This window comes from Drosophila ficusphila, unplaced genomic scaffold, assembly GCF_018152265.1.
Source record: "Drosophila ficusphila isolate 14025-0441.05 unplaced genomic scaffold, ASM1815226v1 contig_791, whole genome shotgun sequence".
NCBI lineage: Eukaryota > Metazoa > Arthropoda > Insecta > Diptera > Drosophilidae > Drosophila > Drosophila ficusphila.
Genome location: NW_025064737.1, coordinates 27,196,678 through 27,218,513, shown reverse-complemented (window position 1 = coordinate 27,218,513; position 21,836 = coordinate 27,196,678). Strand labels below are relative to the sequence as shown.

The 21,836-nt window shown below is 42.9% G+C and overlaps 3 protein-coding genes and 6 non-coding genes across 11 annotated transcripts; 7 read left to right on the top strand and 2 right to left on the bottom strand.

Moving 5' to 3' along the window:
- The first annotated feature begins 1,974 nt into the window (after positions 1 to 1,974).
- On the top strand, positions 1,975 to 2,047 carry Trnar-acg. The gene has a single exon. It is a non-coding gene; the product is annotated as a tRNA-Arg (tRNA).
- A 327-nt stretch (positions 2,048 to 2,374) lies between these two features.
- On the top strand, positions 2,375 to 2,447 carry Trnar-acg. Its single transcript has one exon. It is a non-coding gene; the product is annotated as a tRNA-Arg (tRNA).
- Positions 2,448 to 2,603: 156 nt separating this feature from the next.
- On the top strand, positions 2,604 to 2,676 carry Trnar-acg. The gene has a single exon. It is a non-coding gene; the product is annotated as a tRNA-Arg (tRNA).
- Positions 2,677 to 2,839: 163 nt separating this feature from the next.
- On the top strand, positions 2,840 to 2,912 carry Trnar-acg. Its single transcript has one exon. It is a non-coding gene; the product is annotated as a tRNA-Arg (tRNA).
- A 211-nt stretch (positions 2,913 to 3,123) lies between these two features.
- On the top strand, positions 3,124 to 3,196 carry Trnar-acg. The gene has a single exon. It is a non-coding gene; the product is annotated as a tRNA-Arg (tRNA).
- A 1,025-nt stretch (positions 3,197 to 4,221) lies between these two features.
- On the top strand, positions 4,222 to 4,295 carry Trnan-guu. The gene has a single exon. It is a non-coding gene; the product is annotated as a tRNA-Asn (tRNA).
- Positions 4,296 to 15,144: 10,849 nt separating this feature from the next.
- On the bottom strand, positions 15,145 to 17,514 carry LOC108099481 (ADP-ribosylation factor-like protein 8). The gene is made up of 4 exons (XM_017203038.2): positions 17,264 to 17,514; positions 16,176 to 16,330; positions 15,953 to 16,114; positions 15,145 to 15,886 (listed from the first exon to the last, which is right to left on the bottom strand). The coding sequence occupies exons 1-4, from the start codon at positions 17,384 to 17,386 to the stop codon at positions 15,766 to 15,768; spliced, it is 561 nt and encodes a 186-aa protein (XP_017058527.1). The 5' UTR covers positions 17,387 to 17,514; the 3' UTR covers positions 15,145 to 15,765.
- A 209-nt stretch (positions 17,515 to 17,723) lies between these two features.
- On the top strand, positions 17,724 to 18,853 carry LOC108099480 (pre-mRNA-splicing factor ISY1 homolog). Its single transcript, XM_017203037.1, has 4 exons — positions 17,724 to 17,821; positions 17,882 to 17,904; positions 17,968 to 18,128; positions 18,187 to 18,853. The coding sequence occupies exons 1-4, from the start codon at positions 17,819 to 17,821 to the stop codon at positions 18,819 to 18,821; spliced, it is 822 nt and encodes a 273-aa protein (XP_017058526.1). The 5' UTR covers positions 17,724 to 17,818; the 3' UTR covers positions 18,822 to 18,853.
- Positions 18,854 to 18,924: 71 nt separating this feature from the next.
- Positions 18,925 to 21,829, bottom strand: LOC108099478 (probable ATP-dependent RNA helicase DDX43). 3 transcript variants are annotated; one of them, XM_017203034.1, is made up of 5 exons: positions 21,701 to 21,829; positions 20,774 to 21,635; positions 20,174 to 20,682; positions 19,476 to 20,111; positions 18,925 to 19,417 (listed from the first exon to the last, which is right to left on the bottom strand). In XM_017203034.1, exons 2-5 carry the CDS (start codon positions 21,482 to 21,484, stop codon positions 19,084 to 19,086), a joined length of 2,190 nt encoding a protein of 729 aa, XP_017058523.1. In that variant the 5' UTR covers positions 21,485 to 21,635; positions 21,701 to 21,829; the 3' UTR covers positions 18,925 to 19,083. The 3 variants fall into 3 exon arrangements, with proteins under 3 accessions (XP_017058523.1, XP_017058524.1, XP_017058525.1); XM_017203035.1 differs by having other exon boundaries at positions 20,774 to 21,646; positions 21,701 to 21,801; XM_017203036.1 differs by having other exon boundaries at positions 20,774 to 21,656; positions 21,701 to 21,768.
- Positions 21,830 to 21,836: the final 7 nt, after the last annotated feature.

The following is a 21,836-nucleotide window of genomic DNA, read 5'->3' as shown; positions in this document are numbered from 1 at the left end:
CCGGCAACACTTCTTGGCCAATTGCGGTGAAAGCTGGCCCTCTTTGGCCAGACTTTCATCATCATTAGGGGCCAAACAACATCATCGAGAGCCTTCGACAGGCGATAAGTGGTTCGATCTGGTCACGGTCTCCGATCGCAACCCCAACCCCTGCAGGCCCGGCCAAAACAATGCATAGTTCTCTGGCCATTTCTTCGGACCGTGGACAACATTAACCTGTTAACCCAAACTGACGGCAACGGCGACTGCGACGGCATCACCAGGCACCAGGTCCCCAAGCGAAGTCCCGAGATCCTGAGCGCGGCCCGGTGTCGCCTACTTTTGGGGCCGGGTCCCGGATCGCCGGCTCTTCGGACCATGGCTTAGCTTAGCTGAATGCAGTGCATGAATAATGCGCGCCCACAGCTCAATAAATTTTCACTCTTTTCGCCACAGCTCCACCAACTGGGGTCCGTCCGAGTTCCAGTCCCGAAGTACCGAAGTCCCAGGCCCAAAACCGAAAAAATTCACACATCTTGTGCCAGTCCGCCTTTCCCGTAGTCCCTCTATCTGGATGCCTCTCTCTGCACTTCCCGAAAAAAAATAAAAATACAAACAGAAGCTCCCTAATCTTAAAAATAATAAAAAGAATGGTTCAAAACTTTTAAAAAAATATCTGAAACTATAAATAGAACTTAAAGATTGCATTTGCAATTATTTAATTGTTCTTCTGCATAATATAAAGCTATGGTTATTTTAATGTATTTATACTAATGTAAGGTTAGTAAGCAAATACCAGAATGGAGGTTCCGATATTTATTTGCAGTTTATCCAGGGACTGGACTCGGACTGGTCACAGTGCCCGGCACTCGACGCCACAGCGGGGAGGAGCTCCTCCATGCCCCAGCTGGGATGATTCATTTGCTCGCCACACAAAAATTCTCGAAAAAAAGAGCAGAAATAATAAGAAGTCAGTGCAGCGGGGGAAGGCGGGGAAAATTGTTGCCAGAACCATTTAAAGGAATTCTCCCGAGTTAGATGTGCGAGACACGATCAGGGGACAGGGATCAGGAATCAAGAATCGGGAGCCGGGAATCGGGGACCATGGTCATGGCCAAAGACAAAAAGATACAGCAACAGCCGAGCATTAAGAGGCCTTAGCAGACTGCTTGGGGTCTGCCACCGCCTCCCCCACGCCCCCTCCTTATAATCCACCTCCGATGCAGTTGCATTTCGCGATTCCATTTCCTTTTCGCATGATTTCTCGGTGTGCGCGCCCACAATTGTCGAGAGATTAGAGATGCTGTAATTCCATGGCCTGCGATGCCGATTGGCCTGGCTTACTCGTTTCGGGATGGATGGGGATGGGGGCAACTGCAACTTGCAGCAACTGCAGCAGCCACATCTGCAGGGCAGCAGCAAAGCAACAGCAACTCCAACTACGCCAACACCAGCCAACACGACGACTGCCGAGATGATGATGATGCGGTTGATTTGGGCTTATCACGTTCGCGGGAGACTGCAAGACGCTCCAGAGGTTTACACGAAGGCCCAAGATTGCGATATCCACAGTACTGGTTATAATAAAACAGATAACCCTTTATCAATAGGAGAGAAACACGAATAGTATCTCCATTTAAATACTGTATAGCTATAATTCAATTGATCGTCTTTTGTAACCCGACTCCCGTACGGAAACGATTTGATTCAATAACCAGATCAACTCATAACTTAACAAACAACGTTAACGACGGAAACAATTCAATAACTTATGACGTTTGTTCAGTGGATCCCAGACTAATTTCAATAATGGTTTCATACGATTACTGAAATTCAATCTTTCAGCTGTCGATCAAGAGAACATTTATAGCAATTAACATAATGAGATGCAAAGTGCCCAAAAGAGACGAGCAAAGATCTATGAATATTTGAAATCTATTTATAGAAACCGGTTATTCGGTTACATGATAGCATTTGGTTTCTGAGAATTTCATCGGTCCTGTGGCGCAATGGATAACGCGTCTGACTACGGATCAGAAGATTCCAGGTTCGACTCCTGGCAGGATCGGAGTTTATCTTTTTATTTTTACTTAAATAATTCAATGTCTTTATGGTAATATACTTTAAGATATATACTTGGAGAAAACATTTTTATTTATTTTTATATTATTTTATTGCAGTTAGAATAGCTTACAAAACTAAGATCAAGTAAAGGGAGTTGCAGAACTAGCTGCTGATTAGTCGACTGACTAAACTTATGTTATTGATATTTACAACTCGATTTTTACAATTTTTTTTTTTTGTGAAAATATTTGTTTATGCCTAAAGTTTTTATTTTGAATGTTCTTTTTTTATTTTAACTCATGAACTGTTATAAGGCCCGCAGATTTTCAGCGGTCCTGTGGCGCAATGGATAACGCGTCTGACTACGGATCAGAAGATTCCAGGTTCGACTCCTGGCAGGATCGAAGTAAGATTTTTTTTTGATATTATTGATACGAAATCTTATTTTAATCATGATGATTGAAATCATTATACAAATTATAATTAATTATTATACAAAAATTTATGTATTTTTAGAAATTTACCAAAAATTAAAAATTATAGAACTTCCGATCTTCATCGGTCCTGTGGCGCAATGGATAACGCGTCTGACTACGGATCAGAAGATTCCAGGTTCGACTCCTGGCAGGATCGAAGTGAGAGCATTTTTTTCTATTATTTTATTAGCATTTAATCATATTATGTTTATACGAAGTCTTATTTTAATCATGATAATTAAAATCATTATGATAAAAAAAAATTATGTTTTTTAGAAATTTACCAAAAATTAAATATTTTAGAACTGCCGATTTTCATCGGTCCTGTGGCGCAATGGATAACGCGTCTGACTACGGATCAGAAGATTCCAGGTTCGACTCCTGGCAGGATCGTGAAAAAACATTTTTTGTTGTTATATGTAATTATTTTTGTTAAACTATTTTCTGACAAGTATTTCCTAAGCTTTGAAACTGGTAAGACTTCTCTGATGTACATTTTCTATTGTGGTTAAACAAACAAAAAACGAATAACAATTATGTTTGTTTTCTGTTAGAACTATGCGAACCTAATTAACAATAGTTCTTGAGCCACTAATATTTTATCGGTCCTGTGGCGCAATGGATAACGCGTCTGACTACGGATCAGAAGATTCCAGGTTCGACTCCTGGCAGGATCGGGAGACTAATTTTTTTACGTTTCTCTTAAGAATATTTATGTTAATTAATGATTTATTATTTCGTTTTATGAATAGAATTCTAATACAGTCGACTCTCGTTAATTCAAACCTGCGATAATTCGAACCTCTCTATAAATCAAAGTTATCACGAGGTCCCTACGAAATCTCTTTATATTTCGAACTAAATCAATGCATTTTCATACACTTGGTAATTCGAACGAAAAAATCATTGATATTTAACAAAACCACGCGTTAATTCGAACTCATCAGCGTCTAACACTCGACAATTCAAAGTTGCAGAGAAAAATTTTGCGACAAGTTCAAACTTGCCTTTGTTTTTGTTTTGATTATGTAGTTTTTGACGCACACACTTCTTACGAATTGGTTTGTGTAGTTATTCAGTTACTGTTACTCTTTCGTTGGTATGCATATTAAAAGTTAGTGTTAGCTATGAGCCCTAGAAAGTATAAAGAACCTTTGGCAGAGGTGTCAGTTAAGGAAGCAAGATCCTCATTTGATACCTTACAAAGCTTATGTCCACAAAATGAAAGTGATGAAAAAGTATTTCAGGCACTTTTTCTCTTAAAAAAGTTATTGAGCAGTGTGAGCAGCAGAATTGTGCTTTAAAGCAAGCCAGTATAACAAAGTTCTTTCGAAAATTTCGAAATTTCGAACCATTTGATGTTTCAAACACTCGATAATTCGAAATATTTCAAGAGTCCCTCGAGTTTCGAATTAACGAGAGTCGACTGTATAATACAAATTGCATAACATCAAAAAAACGATTAAGTCTATACGTGCCCGTCATAAAGAATCTTTATCTATGTATATGAAAAGGTGTTTTAGCTTGTTTTTGCCACTTTATTTTTATTACAAACACATTACAGATACATTTATTGTGCGGTAAATTTCCATTCTTATCTTAACCGCACCAGTTGGTGTATTTATAGGCATCCCTTATTTCGTATTTTTCGGATGCTCTTCACCTTGCTTTCAACTTAATGTTTTGCCACACGTAGATCACCGCCTCCGTGGCGCAATCGGTTAGCGCGTTCGGCTGTTAACCGAAAGGTTGGTGGTTCGAGTCCACCCGGGGGCGATTTAACTTTTTGAATATTCTTTTATTAAGTACTTTTCTAAACTTGAAATTAACTGATATGAATATTATTTTAAATTCGATTAGTTTCATAACAAGATGTTTCAATGGAGATTTTTTTGAATGACTCTTTCACGTTACATCGACAACCTAAATCTGCAACTGCTCTGACGTGTAAACCCCAAAGTGCTTGATGCACAAGATCTGAAGCTTTGGGGTATTTGAGTCTGCGTCTGCCTCTGCGTCTAACAATGGCCACCACTGCAGTGGGTCTTACCCAAGTCTGAGAGTCTGGGGCTTAGTTACTTAGTTAGTGCTCCAGCTGGGGGATCTCTGGCTAGCTATTCCGCCCCTCTCTCTTCGCTTTTGGCCAACTGAATCCCCCTGGTGCATTGCATAAGAGAAATATTTGTGCAATTTGATTTCGCAGAATTGCGAATTCGCTGGAATGAATTCCCTTTTCCCCCGCCCCATTTTGGATGGCGGCTTATGCGCATTATGATTATGATGATACCTTTGCCGCTCTTTGTTTGCTTGTGCCGTTTGTTGTTACTTGTGTTGTTTTCGCCTTGTTTGCTGGTTTGTTAGCCGCTCGCCGCGATTATGGTTGAAATTCTATGCAGTTTTTCGCAGTTCGCAGTCCTCAGGCCCCGAGTCATGATCTGAGGGCAACTGAGGGAAATTCTGTGGAAAAGCATTTTCTTTCTTTGCCAAGGGAGCGGACCGCTGGCTGGCGAGATCAACATGGTCCGATTGTGTTTGCAATCATTACAAACGACCACGACCAAGAAAGCGGATCAGTTTTGATTGGTCGGTGCGCAGTTCGAGCAATTTGTTAGGGGAACCCCACTCTCTCTTTATCTTTTTTCTCACCCTCAAACTAGATCTTTAATTAAACAAGAAAGGTAGCTAGCTTCGGTAAAAACAACATCGAAGTTATGACGATTTCAATACCTTTGCAGATAGTATTATAATTTTAGCCAGAAAAAAATTTCATATATGTATTAAAATCGGACAACTATAGCCAACATAGGAAAGATCGAAAAATCCATATAAAATGTATGAAGAAAATTACACTATCGAAAAAAACATTTGTCAATGGTAATTTGTCAGTTGTTTGGGACAGAAACAACTTACAGTTGAACAAAGATTAGTTTTGAAAAACAACAAAAACAAAATATTTGATTGAATGCTATTTAATTGGAATTTAACGGATACACTGCGGCAAACATAAAAAATTAAATCATTAGACACGAACGAAGGGGAGTGAAATTTTTACACCCTGGTAAATATAGCAGTTACAAAAGAATGACCTACTTTTGGTATACCTTTTGCTTGTAAACTTTTAATATAATATAATTTTATAAGAGTTGGTCTGTGTTTTTTAATGTAATTTAAATACATGTGTGGGACACTCGAGGTCACTTTGCACCCTCTCTTTATAGAACCCACTTTAGGCGACAATTTTTGGTGTGTTGGCGAGGAAACACGCCCCTCTACCACACCAAAATGAAAACGAAATGAAACGGAAAACGCGGAGAGGCCAAAAACGAGAACTGACCAGGGAACTGGACCCTGGGCAAGCTGCTAGGAAAATGAGACGCTTATCTAAATCTTCATAGTTGGCTAAGCGCGGCTGCCCCTCCCCTTTTCCGCCCCCTCTTGGTTTTCGGTTCCCTTTCGTTCGTTTTTAATTGCAGCCGAAACGTGAGCGAAATGTAACCAAAAATGCAATTGTGGTAGGAACCGGGACTGCAACGTTTCCTCCTGCGTTTTTTATTTCATTTAGTTTTTGTTTTTTTTTTGGTCATTCCTTTGGCTAGTTAATCGCGCGCATTCGTGCAGCATTCCTTTGGTTCGGGGCTTCCCCCTCGAAAAGGGCTTCCCTAATGAAGAAGGTTCCCTCTTTGGCCGGAGGCCTGACATTTGTCATCGAAACATGTAATTATGCCACTTTGCGTCGAGTTATGAGGAGAACCATTTACAATACGCACTTCTAACGGGGAGAAAAAGTGAAAACGAAATAAGGACCCTTCTGAAGAGACCTTGATCACATTAGAAATTTGTTTACCAGCTTGCCACTGCATTCCAATGGTGTGTTGGTAGATAAAGAATTTAATTACAGAATAGAATAAATTACATTTATTATAACTTTTTCGAATGACATATTAAATTGTAATTAAGACATTTTATAAGAGTTTTTCCGTTCTGATTTATAGCACTGAAATAAGCTTGTTAGCTCTGAACAAAAAAGGAAAGGCTTCTTCCGCATAACTTACACCCCTTCAGCTATTAATAACAAGTATTAGCATGTTACTTAATCACACCTGCCATCTAAAATACATGTAATTCCCGGTCGAGGCATCTCTCTCCCATAAAAAGCGGCAACATCCGAACACTTGGCAACATGTTGCAGGCGAATGGGACTGCATAATTGTCGCCTCACGTGCAACTCGCGCATTTCAGTGTTCCGACATTTGAGGGCCTCAGCGCCCAAAAAGCTGTCATTCGCCAAACACACAAGCTCCGCACATGTCAATTAAGTGGGCGAGTGAACCCGAACCCGAACCCAAGTCCAAACCCAAACCCAAACCCAAACCCAAAGTTCTGTGTCGCAGGCGACATGCGAGCTGCAGCGAGTGGCAAGATCTGCAATGGGCCCAGAATGACAATGGCCTCAATTAGGCCAGTAATAAGCCATAAAAGCAGTGAGTACTCCCCCCTCCTTGGGCCTTAAAAAGCCCCTACGCCATTTCTGCTCACGCGATGGCCGTCATTATACGTACTTCGGATTCCAGAACTCCGGCCAGGTTTATAGTTTTTCAAGTTTATGGCTCCCCGGCCGCCTTCTGATCTCCAAGCCAACTCAATTACACAGCTGAATGGCCGAGCAAAAAATCCAATTGCCAAAAGTCCGAGAGTCCAGCAGCATAAATCCGAAAAATACAACAAAATCCTCGGAATTGATGGGCGATTTGTGGGTGGGCAGGGCGTTTATGTCCAGGCGAGTGTCCAGCTTTCGGTTTCAGCGATAAACAAACATAAAAACTAAACGTCATTCGCATCGCTTCTTCACAGTTCAATTCTTATTTGCCCAACAACAAGAAGCGGAGCAGTAGCTGAAGGAAAGATATATCCAAGAGTCCACTGTTTGAGCAAAAATAGAGCAGAACTTCAATAACATGAATTTAGCTTGTCAATTTAAATTCAAGGAATAGATCAATATGTATTTAATTTGAAAACATTTATAGTTTCTACTTTTATTTTGGATCCACAAAAAATATCTTATATTTTCCGATGAGCAATCCCTTGTTTTACTTAGGAATGTCCGACTGTACTTGCTATGCATCCTGCGCCTGGACAAAATTGTATTTTATTGCCAGGGATTAGACGCAACCCTTTCGCTGCTGGCGAAAGCCTGGTCACTGGTCACTGATAAAGGGCAGCGGTCAGGTCAAGTGGAAGGGTTCGACTTGGTGCCAAGCCATCGGAAAGCAATTTATTTACACGTGCTCTGGCTTTGAGGATTCCCGCGGCTTAGCCCCTATATTTCCTTTGATTTGATTCGATTTTTATGTCCGTCCATAAAGTTTGACAGCGCTAAGAATCAATTTTGGCCCTGGCCAGCGTTGTTTATGACTGAGCCGGGCTTAAGCCATAATTAAGTGTGCATGTGGATAATGTAAGTCAAGTGGTTATCGCATGGCAAACACTCATCTCTGTGCCGATCGTCGCCTAATTAATGCCAACAATTAAAATCACATTTAGATGGCAATCGCCATGAATAATTGTGCAATACGTGCAAATTTATTGATAAGCGCACATCGGCTTATTAATATTTGCTATATTTTTACTGCTATCTCGCGTAGCACGCACCCAAAAAAAAAATACTACAAAAATAAATAGAAACCCACCCGGAGAGAAACGAAATCGAAAGCGGATCAATTGCCCAAAAGATCAATTGGCAATTGACAAAGCGATCGCTCGAACGAGATCAATCAGATTAGATCAATTCATACCACTTCGGGTTGCATCTGAAAATAAGAGTGTGTGTACACGGCCACCGAAGCATTAAATCTCTGTACAAGTTTCAAATGTGTTGCGGTTTCAGCCACTCAAGCGCAAAACGAGAAACTCATTAATCCGCCCAGGATTGTGGATTTTTCAGCTCCTATTTTTCGTTTTGTTTAGTTTTTTTCGGCTCGTTGAGGGTTCGCATTTGGGCTTGCCTTTCGGCTTAGTCTCATTGTAGATCGATGCCGGGGCTTAATTCAATTAACCCATGCCGAGTGGTTCCCATTCCCACAGCTATTCTCGCATTTGAGCCTTGCACCTTGCACTTTCGGTTTCTGGGTTTAGTGTTTCCTACCTCGTTTTTTTTTTTTTTTGCGGTTTTTGTGTCTTGTGTTTTGGGGCACGCGCTGCATTTTTAGTGCTTCATCCTGGCCACAGGTTATCCAGGCATCCAGGCAGGTGCAATTCCCTGCGAGTCGAATTTTGAGCAGCGGAGAAATGTGTAATTCATGTTTCCGCTGAGGTCAAACATCTTGCAGGACACGAGCTGCCCCTGCCGGGTGCCTTCGCGGAGGATTTTAATTGTGTGTTTAAGTAGGAATAAATTTAGAAAAACTGGTTCCAAGGGATCACCGAAAAGAGTAGCTCAGCAGACAATTAATTAAAGTAACTGACATTTCTACACAATAAGCAAATGCATTACTTTTAGGATTGATTAAATGTTTTAAGGAACTGAATCTTAAAATAAATATACAACAGTCTTGATATCGTTTGATACATCGTTTGAAAACACCTTCGAAAAATCTCCTTAATATTTAGTAACTTATCCGATGCTAACGCGGATGCTCCGCAGGCGAGCGGATGTCTTGAGCCAGCCCTAGACATGGCCAGAAACCCGCTCGCTGATTGGCCAAAAGGCGGAGCCAGAGCCGCGGCACGAAAGCGAGTTGTGCGCATAAATTATGGCACTAAGCTAGCGTCTCGGATTGGTGCAAGGGGCAGGCGATTCCGGATTCCAGATTCCAGTTGCACCAGAGGAGCAGAGGAGCAGCCTCCGCTCGAAGCAGGTTTTGGTTGGCATCCATCCTGTTTGCGGGGGAAAGGCGAAAAGCGAACTGTTCCCAGCCAGCGCTCAAATTAGTTGGCCCAAAGTCAAATGCCGAGTCCGACTCGGACAGAGATCGAAACTTGGGCTGACATGTTTATTACGAAACGCCGAGGAGACATAAATCGGAGCCTTTCGTCAGTGCAAATTCAATTGGAGTTGACATTTTCCAATGAACCCGATGCAAATTGCCGGCCCATGACAAACGTCAGGCGTCGATCAGGCGGCAGCAGGATATTTATGGCCAAATGCATTATTTATCTAGCTGCTGCCCCGCTCGCCAGCTAGCCGGAATTTATTATATTTTATAATGTAACAAATGGCCCGACCGACCACCCGATTGCTCCTCGTACGTGAGTCCCGGCCAAGGAGTTAGCCGGCCAACCATACTTGCCACACTTGGAGGAGCGAGGAGCCGGAGTTCGCCGAAAGTGCATTCAACTCGCTCCGCATCGAAATCGGCGATAACGAAAGCAATTTGTTAACCGCCAGCCAGCAAAGGGAAAGGAAATCCCACCAAAGTATGTGAAAATATTAACAACATTTTGGAACAAGTCGCTGATAATCGCCAGTCAACGAAAACTGGTTGCTCTCACTTTTCTGTGTTCTTGGGTTCTTTAATGTCAAGTGTTCTAAATAAAAGATGTATCATTCGAAGACTTACTTAAAATGGAAATACTACCAGTTGAGTTTTGAAGTCAAAATGATTTAGTGCATCCCCACAAAATCTGAAATTATAATTTAAAACTAAAGTCATCTCATTAATATTCCCCAGTAATTATAGTACCTTAGTTTCATCTCGTTAGCTTTGCAATAATTTCTCAATACCCTCAAATTGTTAGAGTGCGGAGAATGTAAAATGCTGAAAACATTAAAGTAGTCTAAAGCAGCTTGATTAATTTTATGAGCGATCAGCCGTTAAGTTCAGCGCACATGAAGTTCGCGATGCTAATCTAGCATTAAGCATACGCCCCGTTAACGTTAACGTGCGCTTATAAGTTATAACCCTACCCCAAATAAGCCGTGGCCAAAGCCGCAGCCATTCCCAAAAGGTAAATACTCATTAGTGAAATTTCTTATCACAATTCTGTTTCGTTTTAGTTTTGTTTATGTGTTGTATTCTGTTTTTTGTGTGTGTTCTCAGTTTTAAGCTGGCGGCGTTTGCCAGTTGATCTTGATGCAATTAATAAACGGCGTTGGCCATGCATTTTATGGTCTTGGATATCCGGAAGCAGGCAATAAAGGGTTCGAAATCGGGATCGCGGCCAGATCGCGATTATGATTTCGGGCTGAACCCCGCGAGCCGAGTTTAACCCAAAACCAAACTGAAGAACTGAATTGGCAATTGCCAATTGCATTCATCAACATGACAGCTACTCGTCCGAGTCATCTGCCCTTTCCCCCGATCTTCCCTACTCCAGAGCGGGCTCTTTCGTAAATTGACAGCCGACGCTGCTCAATTTGAATGCAAACCACAAAATTGGATAATTTCCCAGTGACAATCGAACGGCTGCTCCTGGATCGGCGATCGGGGAACGGCCATCGGCTCCTTGGTCCATTCCTGATATATGCGCCGAGCGAAAAGTTTCCCAGGAGCACTTGCCGGTGACCCCACAGAGTGCTCCTCCATCCGCAAAACAAAAGACAATGGCTCCTCTGTGGGGCGAAGGCTCGTATGCAAAATAAATTTCACTTCCGAAACTGAATCGCAGTCCGAATGGGAATGCGAATGTGGAGAGTCCTGCTTTCAGCCGGTTGTTTCATGGCTTGTTTTACATATGTCCGCACCTAAGCAGAAGACACAAGACCACGAAGGCGGATGGAGCAGCTCACCCACCACCACACAAAACACTGAGAATAAATCAAATCAAATGCTTAGATAGTTTTCAGCTAATCAATCGATCAAACAGAGTATCACTTTTTTGTTGAATCCCTGAAAGACATTACTTTTCCTGGTATTTTGTTGTGCTTTTCCTTCATTTATTTTCCAAAGATTTCAAGGACTTTTCTCGCCGTGCAGGATCATCTTCGAGCCCTCTGGGGGACACTCGACAATGGGCCAAATGGCTGGCTCGAAAAGGCAAAATGCAGGCGACTCGTAAATCCGCAGCGATTGCTTCGCCAGAAATCCATACTGAATTGATTGCATTTGGAGCAGGATCCACGAAAGGATGAAGGAGGAGGAAGGGGGGTGGAGGTGGTCCCTGCTCAAAATGTTGCAATTAATTTTTGCACAATGCTCTTTGTGCTATTTAGTTCTCGACTTTGCAGCATTATGGCAGCGACTCTTCGCTCGCCGGCTTAATTGCCCCCGAAAAGATCGTTGACAAAAAGGCGAGGAGAAAAGAGCTTCGAACTCCGGAACCCAAAGCCACAAAACCCCAATCCCCAAGCCAAAAACAGTAGCTCTCGAAAGAAAGAAGGCAGAGGAGTCTGTCGAGGACTCCTTTTGGGTTCTTTGGGTTTTGGGGCCTTTGATTTGCATATATTTTGGTTTTAATTAGTTAACAAGCTGCTTTCGTTTGTTGCGATTGCATGTTGAACCACGACGCGTATCGTAGATGCTGCAGGTTCCCCCCTTGCCTCCCCTCTCTCTATCCAGAAATCCCCTCGAGTTGCATGCATAAGGAGCGGACAACAACAGCAACGTATAAAATCAAACACGATTTTTAGCAGTTTTCAATTCCCGGAAATCTTGTACGATATGTAGCACCATACAACTGCGGATTGTGCTGATTGTTGCTGCTGCTGCTGCTGCTCGAAAGCTCTTTTCCGCTCCCTATCCTCGGCCAAAAAGCCTGGCTCGAGTTGGCGCGCGATACGATTCCGATTCCGATTCGCCAGTATCGTGCAAATGTTTCATTATTTAACTGATTTCAGTTGGCCAGCCAGCCAGCAAACGACGATGGCCAACAACAGCTGGGCCAAAAGGCTCGAAGGCTCGAAAGTCTGGCGACAACTCCGAGCTGGAATACCAACGAAAATTCCGAGATGTTGTCATCAATTAAGCTGCCTCGTATGCAAGTGGAGTGTTCTGTGTTCTGTGTTCTGCGTTCGGTGTTCACACCTGAGAGAACTTTATTAGGCCGAGCCGAAAACAGCGCAGGAAGATGCGTAAATTATGGTCTAGCCCCTCGAAGGCAAATGGCGCTGGCCAATAAAATGCCAGATAAATCAGAGCCAGAGGTGGAAATCAGCAGTCGCCGCAGTTTGGCGAATTCAGCAGAAATGAGCCAGCAGCGGAGACTTATTTGCATTCGCCCTGTTGTCAGCCAAGTTGTCGTCGCGTCTTGGCCCTCTTCCGCTGCTTTCGGCTCGCCCCCGCAACCTTGGCATCCTGCTACTGCTGACAGTCTGCTGAGAAAATAAAGCAAAATAAGAGCCGAACATGAAAACTGTTGCCCACGAGTCTGGCGAGTACGCGGTAGAGCATCCAGCCAGACAGCCTTTTGTTCCATCTTGTTAAGGCCTGAACTTTCGGGCCAGCGCGGAGCTGGCTTATTGTTTCTGGGCTGGGGTCTCTGGCCGGAGTTCCAGGAACTTTTCAGGTGGCACAGCATGTTCGGGCCAGACACACTTTTGGTGGCCTCGTGCAGCAACCATTGTGGGGGCCTTCAATTAAAATATATTTAAGAACAATTTGGTTAGAAAAGGGAGCAGGGGAGCGTTTAAGAAGTTTGCTTGGCTCTCCACTTCTCAGGTATTTAAAATAATCTGTGTTTAAATAAGCCTTAGCATAGTTCACGGTACAGAATTCCATTATAATAAGCGAAACCTAAATCTCAGAAATCCCATGAGATTGTAATTCACAAATTAATAAATTATCTCGAATATATAAGTTAAGTTTTTCTGCGTAAACTTATGGCCAACACCCCGCCTAGTTTTTGTTAATGTGATTTGCTCATTCTTTTCCCCATTTTTTTGTTTTAATTTTTTCATTAAATGTTTTTTTGCATTTGCTGACGGCTTTTCATCAAAGGAGTCGGAGTCACGATGATGGCAACTGTGGCGCATACAAATGAATGGATCTGGCTCGATGAGGTCTGCGAAAATATAAAAAACAGCTACAGCAAATTTAAATGTTGTTTGGGCATGTTTTATATGTCATTATATAATCAGCACAAGTCGCACAAATCGCTGGAAATTAAGCAGAAAGAACTAAGCACCGTCTGGCTTTGAGGCATCAGCAAGAATATCACTTTTATATTACACACCAAATACAGTGGAGACCATAAAGCTAAGGAGGGGTAACATTTAGTAATTACAAAACCAAAGATAATAATAAGTGATTAGTTATCCGATTAATTTTGCAGTCAATACCTTTTGAAACATAATGATTAATTACCATGTGGGCAAAATCGATTCGATTCATTATCGCTGACAATTTACGATCAGATAAAGTCACCTGCAATTAAAACCAGTTATAAAATGTGTTGATTTAATGACAAAACACCAGACAAATTTGTTTTTCAAATTTAGTTTATTTGTTTTAAAGCTATGAACCTCACTGTCTACTTGTCTTTACGATTTGATACGACATCTAGCAGAGGGCATATGCGTAATTTTCGTAAATGTTTTCGGCTTGTTTATGTTTGTTTATAGTTTTGGTATGAAAATTTACGAGCACGTCGTTAGCCGCATTTTTTTTTTGTTCGGAGATTCGCCTCGAGTTATGGCCGAATGTTTGGCTTGTGGCAAATGGCCGCGAAGAGAGATGCTTATCGCTGGCACTGTTAATACCCCGCATTTAAAAGCGTAATTAACGCAATTTGAAATATGAGGCGAGCGACAAAAACGAAAGACTCAGGCGACGAACGCGCAGTGTGTGTGTGGGGCAGGAAGATTGCAGCGGATTCGGATGTCGAAAGGAAGCAGGAAGCTACATGCGGCATGGGGCATGAGGCATGAGAGTATTTCATACTGACTCACCCGTAGGCTCGTGCTCGACACGTATTCCTCGTGAAAGACAGGGGCTCCTCCCGCCGAACGCCATCCTCCGGTAGCAATGCCTTGATTCTGCACACAGAATTCCTAATTAGCCGAGGGCCCCGGCAGTCGCCTCCCAATATTTATGCGTTCATAGGGCTATCCGCATCTATCAATCGGTAACCTGCAACGTCTGCATTTGGGTGGCCAACTACGGATAGTAGCCTGCCTCAATAAATTACATTCGAACAAGTGTTTGGAATATTTGATGCTCCCGATCCCCGCCAATCTCGCTTATTCGTTATTTATGAGACTCACTTCGGCTTCTATAATGTTTTTATAATTTGTCTTTATTGGTTTTTCATCTTTGTTTCGTTTTCTCGCTGTTGTTTGTATGCCTTGCTCGTTTTTAGTTTTTAGTTTTCGATTTTGGTTATTGTAGTTTATAATTTGCATTGCTGTTTCATATAAATTATCATAATTAACTAGGTGAATGTTAATGAGTATAGGAAAAGCGTGACAAGGCTTAAGGATCTCTATTGTATTGGGCTTCTTTTTCTTTTTTGTTTTCTTTTTTGGTATTTTGGCTGCAGCTAGAAAAACTCAACAATTTTGTTTTTGTGTATTTTACAATCAATCATGGAATTTCTTTAACTATGGCTTGCGCTTGCTTAATTGATTTTACATTCATATAGTTTAAATATATATTTATAGTTTAAAACGTCTTCATAGTTTATTCTTTTCCGTTGCTTTCGGTTTTTCAGTTTTCGCTAAGCAAAAATTCCAGTTAAAAATAAATATTCTGCGTAAAGGCATATAAGCGAATGGTAAATTATATATTGTATACAAAAACTATAAAAATAATATTACACAATCTCACCAATAAACACTAAACGTAAGTCTAACTAAACGTGGCGACAGGCAACGAAGTTCGTAGAGGCGATATACATATATATATAGAGGGGATAAACGGTCGATCAAACCAGAATGAAATACTAAATACACACGATCGTGTCGTGTACGTCGGTTGTGTGTTCTTGGTTGTGTGTGTGTGTCGGCATATAGATTAACTAACAAAACTTACAACGTACACAGAATTCATTTAAGCATCTTCCCTTTGTGAACCTACAAATTCGAGACAGTCGAGCACCCGAACCCTGCACTGCGAAATCACAAACAACATACATGCAGACATACAACGTACAAACAGATTTTCAAGGCATAGTCATTACTCGCTGTGTTTTAGTTTTGTTTTTCAATCTTGTACCCCAATTAGTTGGCTTACTGCTGGATTTGCTCATTGCTCATCACTCTGCAAATTATTATTAGTGTGTATTGTATATATAGTTGTTCTGTGTGAGATATAGTGCCTAGGTGTGTGAGTGTAGAGGGTAGGGCGTTGTGTGTGTGGGTGTGGGTGTTCGTTATCTAACGACTTTGGCTTTTCGAATGCTGAATTAACCACTGCAGCGTGATGTCAATGTTGTCCTTCTCCTTGCAGGAAATACTATAACAGCAGATTTCACGGTCCTGTATGCTCGATAGATTCCTGGAATTGAGTTTAAGTCGTTAGTCATACATATTTTGGGGTAATTTATATCATTTGAATACTCACATGCGTTCGATGAGCCCGGTTTCATCGAGGGCGCCTGGAAGATCACGTTTGTTGCCCAAAACGAGCACAGGAATGCCAGCGAGCTGCGGTTTGTCCAAAAGGGAGTGCAGCTCGTTCCTCGAGGCCTCCAATTTGTCCAGATCGGCTGCGTCCACCATGTAGCTGCAGATTAATAACAGTGTCAAATGATTTTTAATGTTGCTTAACTTGTATTTCTACTTACACAATCGCATTAACGCCGCGACAGTAGCGCTCCCACATGGACCGGAATCGAGGCTGGCCACCGATATCCCACACCTTGATTGTCACATTGCCGCGAGTGATCTTGCGCATGTTGAAGCCAACTGTGGGTATCATGTCCTCAGCAAATTGGCCGGACTGAAATTTCAGGATAAATAAGGATACAGTATAAGTATTTTATATTATAAGTAAGGCCCAAAAGTATGCAGTACATAAATTAACGATTTATGTCAAAACATAATTTTTACATGAAGAACTAAAAAACCACAAAATGAGAATGCATTTTATCAGATTAATATTGAAAATTAATAAAGCAAAAATAATTTTTAAAAAATAAATTATATAAGTTGAACTGTAATCAAATATTTATAGTTGAAATATTTAAAAATCTAAACCGCTGCGTACAATGCATGAATCTGAACAAACAGTGGATTACGCGGAGTCTAATTACAGTGATAAGTCAAGGAAAATTCCCGCTTCTGGGAGCACTTAAGTAAACAGAAATCTACCCGCGGTTTCAGGGGATGCGGGTAGACATTTGAATCGAATTCACATGACTCATAACAAAGGCAGCAACTCCACCTCCGAAGCCCCCGGGAAGTCGAGCTACTTGACTACGAATTCCGAGCTGGAAACTCCAGATCGCGTCTTTATCAGCGTGCAGAAATGTGGGGCAGAGAATAAGGAGGCGGAACGGTGGACTGGAGGGGCGGGGTCAGGGGTCGTCTGCTGATAATGGCGTCATTGTGCGGAAAACATGCGTATTATGGTTATATAGGTTTATTGATTACGGACGGCAGGAACGGTAAACTTTACCACTAAAATAAAACGGTTAGCACAGCGTTAATTATTGATGCAGTGAACGAAAAGACGAGTGCGGAAAGTTAGCAAAACAAAGGGAAAGTGGGGTCAAAAGGGAGGCAATTCCTTTGTGTTTCGGGTTTGCATTATTCTTCGACCGACTTTTAGTCATAGTTGATCCCCCGGCATTCTCTCCACCCCCCGAAAAAACCACCCTCTCACCCACACACTCACAGAAACCCGCACACACCCACTGTGCAAAATACTCACTGCAATAACATTGACGAACGTCGTCTTCCCGGAGAACTGCAGTCCCACGAGTGTCAGCTCCATCTCCTCTTTCCAGAAGATACTCTTGAACCACTCGAGGATCCTGTTGATAAGGGCCAACATCCTGGGGCAGGTGTGTTTCTGGTCGGGATCTGGTTGGATTCGCGAAAAAAGGTTTCCAAAGAGCGTAAATGGCGTTGGCGTGAAAAAACAACTGGGCAGTCAGTGTGACCAAAAGTGCGGGAGTGCCGAAATATCAGGACTGCCCGTCAGAACGAGGTTGTGCAGCACTGGAATTGTGCAGCTGTTCGCAGTGAATGGCTTACCAATTAACTGTCCAATAAATTATAATTATAAAAATATTGTTAAAATTAAAACAGATAACGTTCAGTCTAAAGAAAATAAATGTAATGCCATTTTATGCTTAAATAATTAGCTTTCACAAGGGATCTTTGTACTTGCTTCTCACTGTAGTGGTTATCGATAGGAGTCTTATCGAATTAAAATTTGTTGCGTAGCGAATGTCAGTTTCGGCAAAAGAAGATAGTAAACAAAATGGTAAGTTGGCGAAATATTTATTAAATTCCAATAATATGTATAATAAATGTGTATTTTTAGGCGCGTAATGCAGAGAAAGCTATGTAAGTAACCCATTACTGAAAACATAATGAAACAAGCAGCACTTACGCCTTTGATTTTTACAGGACAACTTTGGCACGTTGGCGAGCCGCCAAAGAAGTGGAGTCCGGGGAAAAGGAACGCCGGCCTTACTTGGCCTCAGAATGTCACGACTTACCTCGATGCGAAAAGTTCCGCTTGGAAATTATACGGGAAATATCGAAAAAGGTGGCCCAGATTCAAAATGGTACTTATACATATATCAAATGTTTATTCTCAAAGTTGTACTCACCTTCTTTTTATAGCTGGCTTGGGTGAATTCCGAATCCGCGATCTCAACGATGAAATTAACAAGTTGCTGCGTGAAAAGCGCCACTGGGAAAATCAGATATCTTCGCTAGGAGGTCCCCACTACAGACGTTATGGCCCTAAGATGTTTGATGCGGAGGGTCGTGAAGTGCCTGGCAATCGAGGTTATAAATACTTTGGGGCAGCAAAAGATTTACCAGGCGTTCGAGAGCTATTTGAACAGGATCCTCCTCCGCCACCCAGGAAGTCCCGCGCCGAACTCATGAAGGACATAGACGCAGAGTACTATGGCTACCGTGATGACGAAGATGGAGTTCTGATTCCGTTGGAGGAACGCATCGAACGGGCTGCCATCCAAAAGGCTGTGCAAGAATGGCGCGAAAAAATGGCCAGAGATGGTCGCATAATCGATGACGACGAGGAAGAGGACGAAATATATCCTCTATCGGGACCCGCACGAGAGGCCATTGAGGACGCCAAGGCTCGAGCTGCTGTGGAGGATCCGCATGGCCTGCTGGCGCCCAAGTTCACTGCCCATGTGCCCGTGCCCACGCAACAGGATGTGCAGGAAGCACTTCTGCGCAAGAGGAAACAGGAACTCCTGGAGAAATACGGCGGTGGCGCCAACTGAACTCAATAAACATTCAAAACTTTTAGATCGAATTCTTAATTTCATCTCTGTAAACTGTTTTGCTTTTTCCAATTGAATGAGACTGCTTGTTGTGAGATCTTTCTAGATTTCCAATTCTTCTAATTTCCCAATTTGGGTTTATTTTCGTTTGGAATCTCTCTTTGGGTAGAATCGTTAAACGTTTTGTTAAACAAAATTTCAAGGCACTCCAATGTGCTGTGGTCTCTTAAAACTATAAAACACCTACATGGGTTTTCAATTATTAGTAAAATGAGTCGAAATCGCGACCTCCACCGCCGCGTCTGCCTCCTCCACCGCGTCCTCCACCACCAAAGCGACCACCTCCTCCTCCAAAAGCTACGCCTTCAGCAGCGCGTCTCTCTTTCATGGCATTAAAACGCCTGGCCATGTTGTGAAGTTCTTCGGGCACCTCCTGATCCGCCTCCTGCAGGATATCAATCAGCTCCTTGGCCATGCCCCAATCCTCGCGGGTAATGAAGCTAATAGAGGTGCCCTTTCTACCAGCACGACCTGTGCGACCCACACGGTGAACATACTCCTCGATATTGCGCGGAAAATCGTAGTTGATGACATGACTATAAATAGGGGAAAGGTATTAATATGAATAAGGTTTCCCACTCTTTATATGCTTACGATATGTCCTCGATGTCGAGACCACGTGATGCCACATCGGTGGCGACCAGAATGCGCACCGCACCAGATTTAATATCAGCTATAGCCTGCTCACGATCGCTTTGGTCGCGATTGCCATGAATGCACTGGGTCATAAAACCGTCTAGGGTGAGATCACTGGACAAATCATCGGCGCGTGCCTTGCGTCCACAGAAAATAATGATCTTGTCCGTCTCGCTCATGTTTTTGACGAAGGACTTGATTCTCTTAAACTTCTCCTTGTCGTCCTCCAGCAGCTCAATAACTTGCTTCACCGAATGTGTGGCTGCCAGATCGAGAGACCCGACACACACCTGAATGGGATTCTTCATGTAGCTCTGAGCCAAGCGACGAACTCCCGGTGGCCAGGTGGCCGAAGTCATAATGGTCTGGCGATCCGGACGGATGTCCAGCATCACCTTGCGGATCTGCGGCTCAAAGCCCATGTCCAGCATGCGATCGGCTTCATCGAGCACCAGATAAGTGATGGTGCTCACATCAATGACGTTGGCTTGAACCAAATCGTTGAGACGACCCGGAGTGCAGATGATGATCTCTGCACCTCGCTCCAAGTCCGAGATTTGCATGCGACGATCGCCACCGCCATATACACAAACTCTGCAAATAAAATCAGATATATTTTTGACCCTTTAGGTTCTATAACGTTAAATAAAGCTTACGCTTTCATGTCGCGGAAGGAGTACTTGTTCACCTCCATTTCTATTTGCAGGGCCAACTCTCGAGTGGGCGCCAGTACCAGAACGTTGGCTCCACCCCTCTGACCTCTGGGCACGCTCTGGTACTCCGTGTGTATCATTCCGGGCAGCAAGAAGGCCAGGGTTTTCCCTGTGCCCGTTTGGGCGATGCCGATCATGTCGTGTCCTTTGAGGAGAATGGGCCAAGCCTGCGATTGAATGGGCGAGGGCTTCGGAAAGCCCTGTTTGGAGATTTCGCCCAGCAGATCTGGGTATTCGGCAAAGCACTGCTCGAAAGTCCAGATTGGATTGGGAATGGGAACCGGCGTTTCACCCTCTTTTGGCTCAAAAACGTGCGAGACCGTAATGTTGTTGTTATCCGCGCGAATACGTTCGATCTCAGATTCGGAAAGATTGGCCACCTCGGGCGCCTCCTTGTAGAAGTTCTTTGTCAGTGGTGGACACTTGGCCCAGCGAGCCGCAGTAGCTGCCTCCTGTAGGGATTTGTGGGGATAAGATGGGTATTTAAAATAAATAAATAAAATTGTTTTTGAGTTACTAATCATATAAGGGGTTTCTACTGACCGATTCCTTGTGCAGAGCTGCCCAATCGATGAGTCCGGTGAGGTCTCCACTTTGTTGGTTGGGCCTATCAACAAGGGGATCGAAGTCGTAGCTGCTCCCCTTAGATCTACCATAGCCACCTCCTCCGTTTCCTCCATCTCCTCTACTTTCTTTACGGGAGCCGTAGTCCCTGCTGTCTTGATTACGATCCCTTCTATTATCGCCCGAATCACTGCCGACTTGTTTGCGAACGAAATTGATGGCGTCTGTGACGTTGCTCTGAATACTTCCGGATATTTTTACAACCAAATCACATCGGTCTACTTTTACACGGACATTGAAATCCGTCTGAATCCTCGATATATTTGCTCCGGCTCTTCCAATTATTTTTCCCACCATTTCGGAGGCGATGCTCAAGGATTCGCTAAAAGCTCCTTCTCCGCCTTGATCATCGCGATTGTCACGTCGCCCTCCGCCGTAATCATCACGATTATTACGGCTTTCCCGTCTTCCTCCGCCGTAATCATCACGATTATTCCGGCTCTCCCGCCTTCCTCCGCCGTATTCGTCGCGATTACTACGATAATCATCTCGCTTTCTTTCACCTCCGTACCCACGTGAATAATCGTCGCGTCGGATGCTCCGATCGTACTTCTCGTTCATCTTGGAGTACTCCTGAAGCTTCACAGGGGCATCTACATAGTTTGGATCGTCCCAATCGAGTTCAGACATTTCGCTATTTGCTCTGCGCTTTATTTTGTCGAATTATATGAAATAAGTTTTGGTGCACGTGAAAAATGCTGATTTTGCAATTTTGCCTCTTTCAAACGGTAAATTATTCGCGTGTGTGTGTCTAGTTTGCGATTTGATTTTAACAAGGAAGCTAAAAGGAACCTCAAATAAACTAATTCCTATAGCGTCAAATAATAATTCACTTGTTTTACATACCCCCTTGCTTTTTTACTCCATTTTACCACCAAAAGGAAATGTTTAAGGAACCGCTTTGTGAGTCTTTCGTGCAGGGCTGAATTTTGACCAGGGATGGATGCTGCCTCGACTGTTTTTGCCATTGAATCTTAAAATC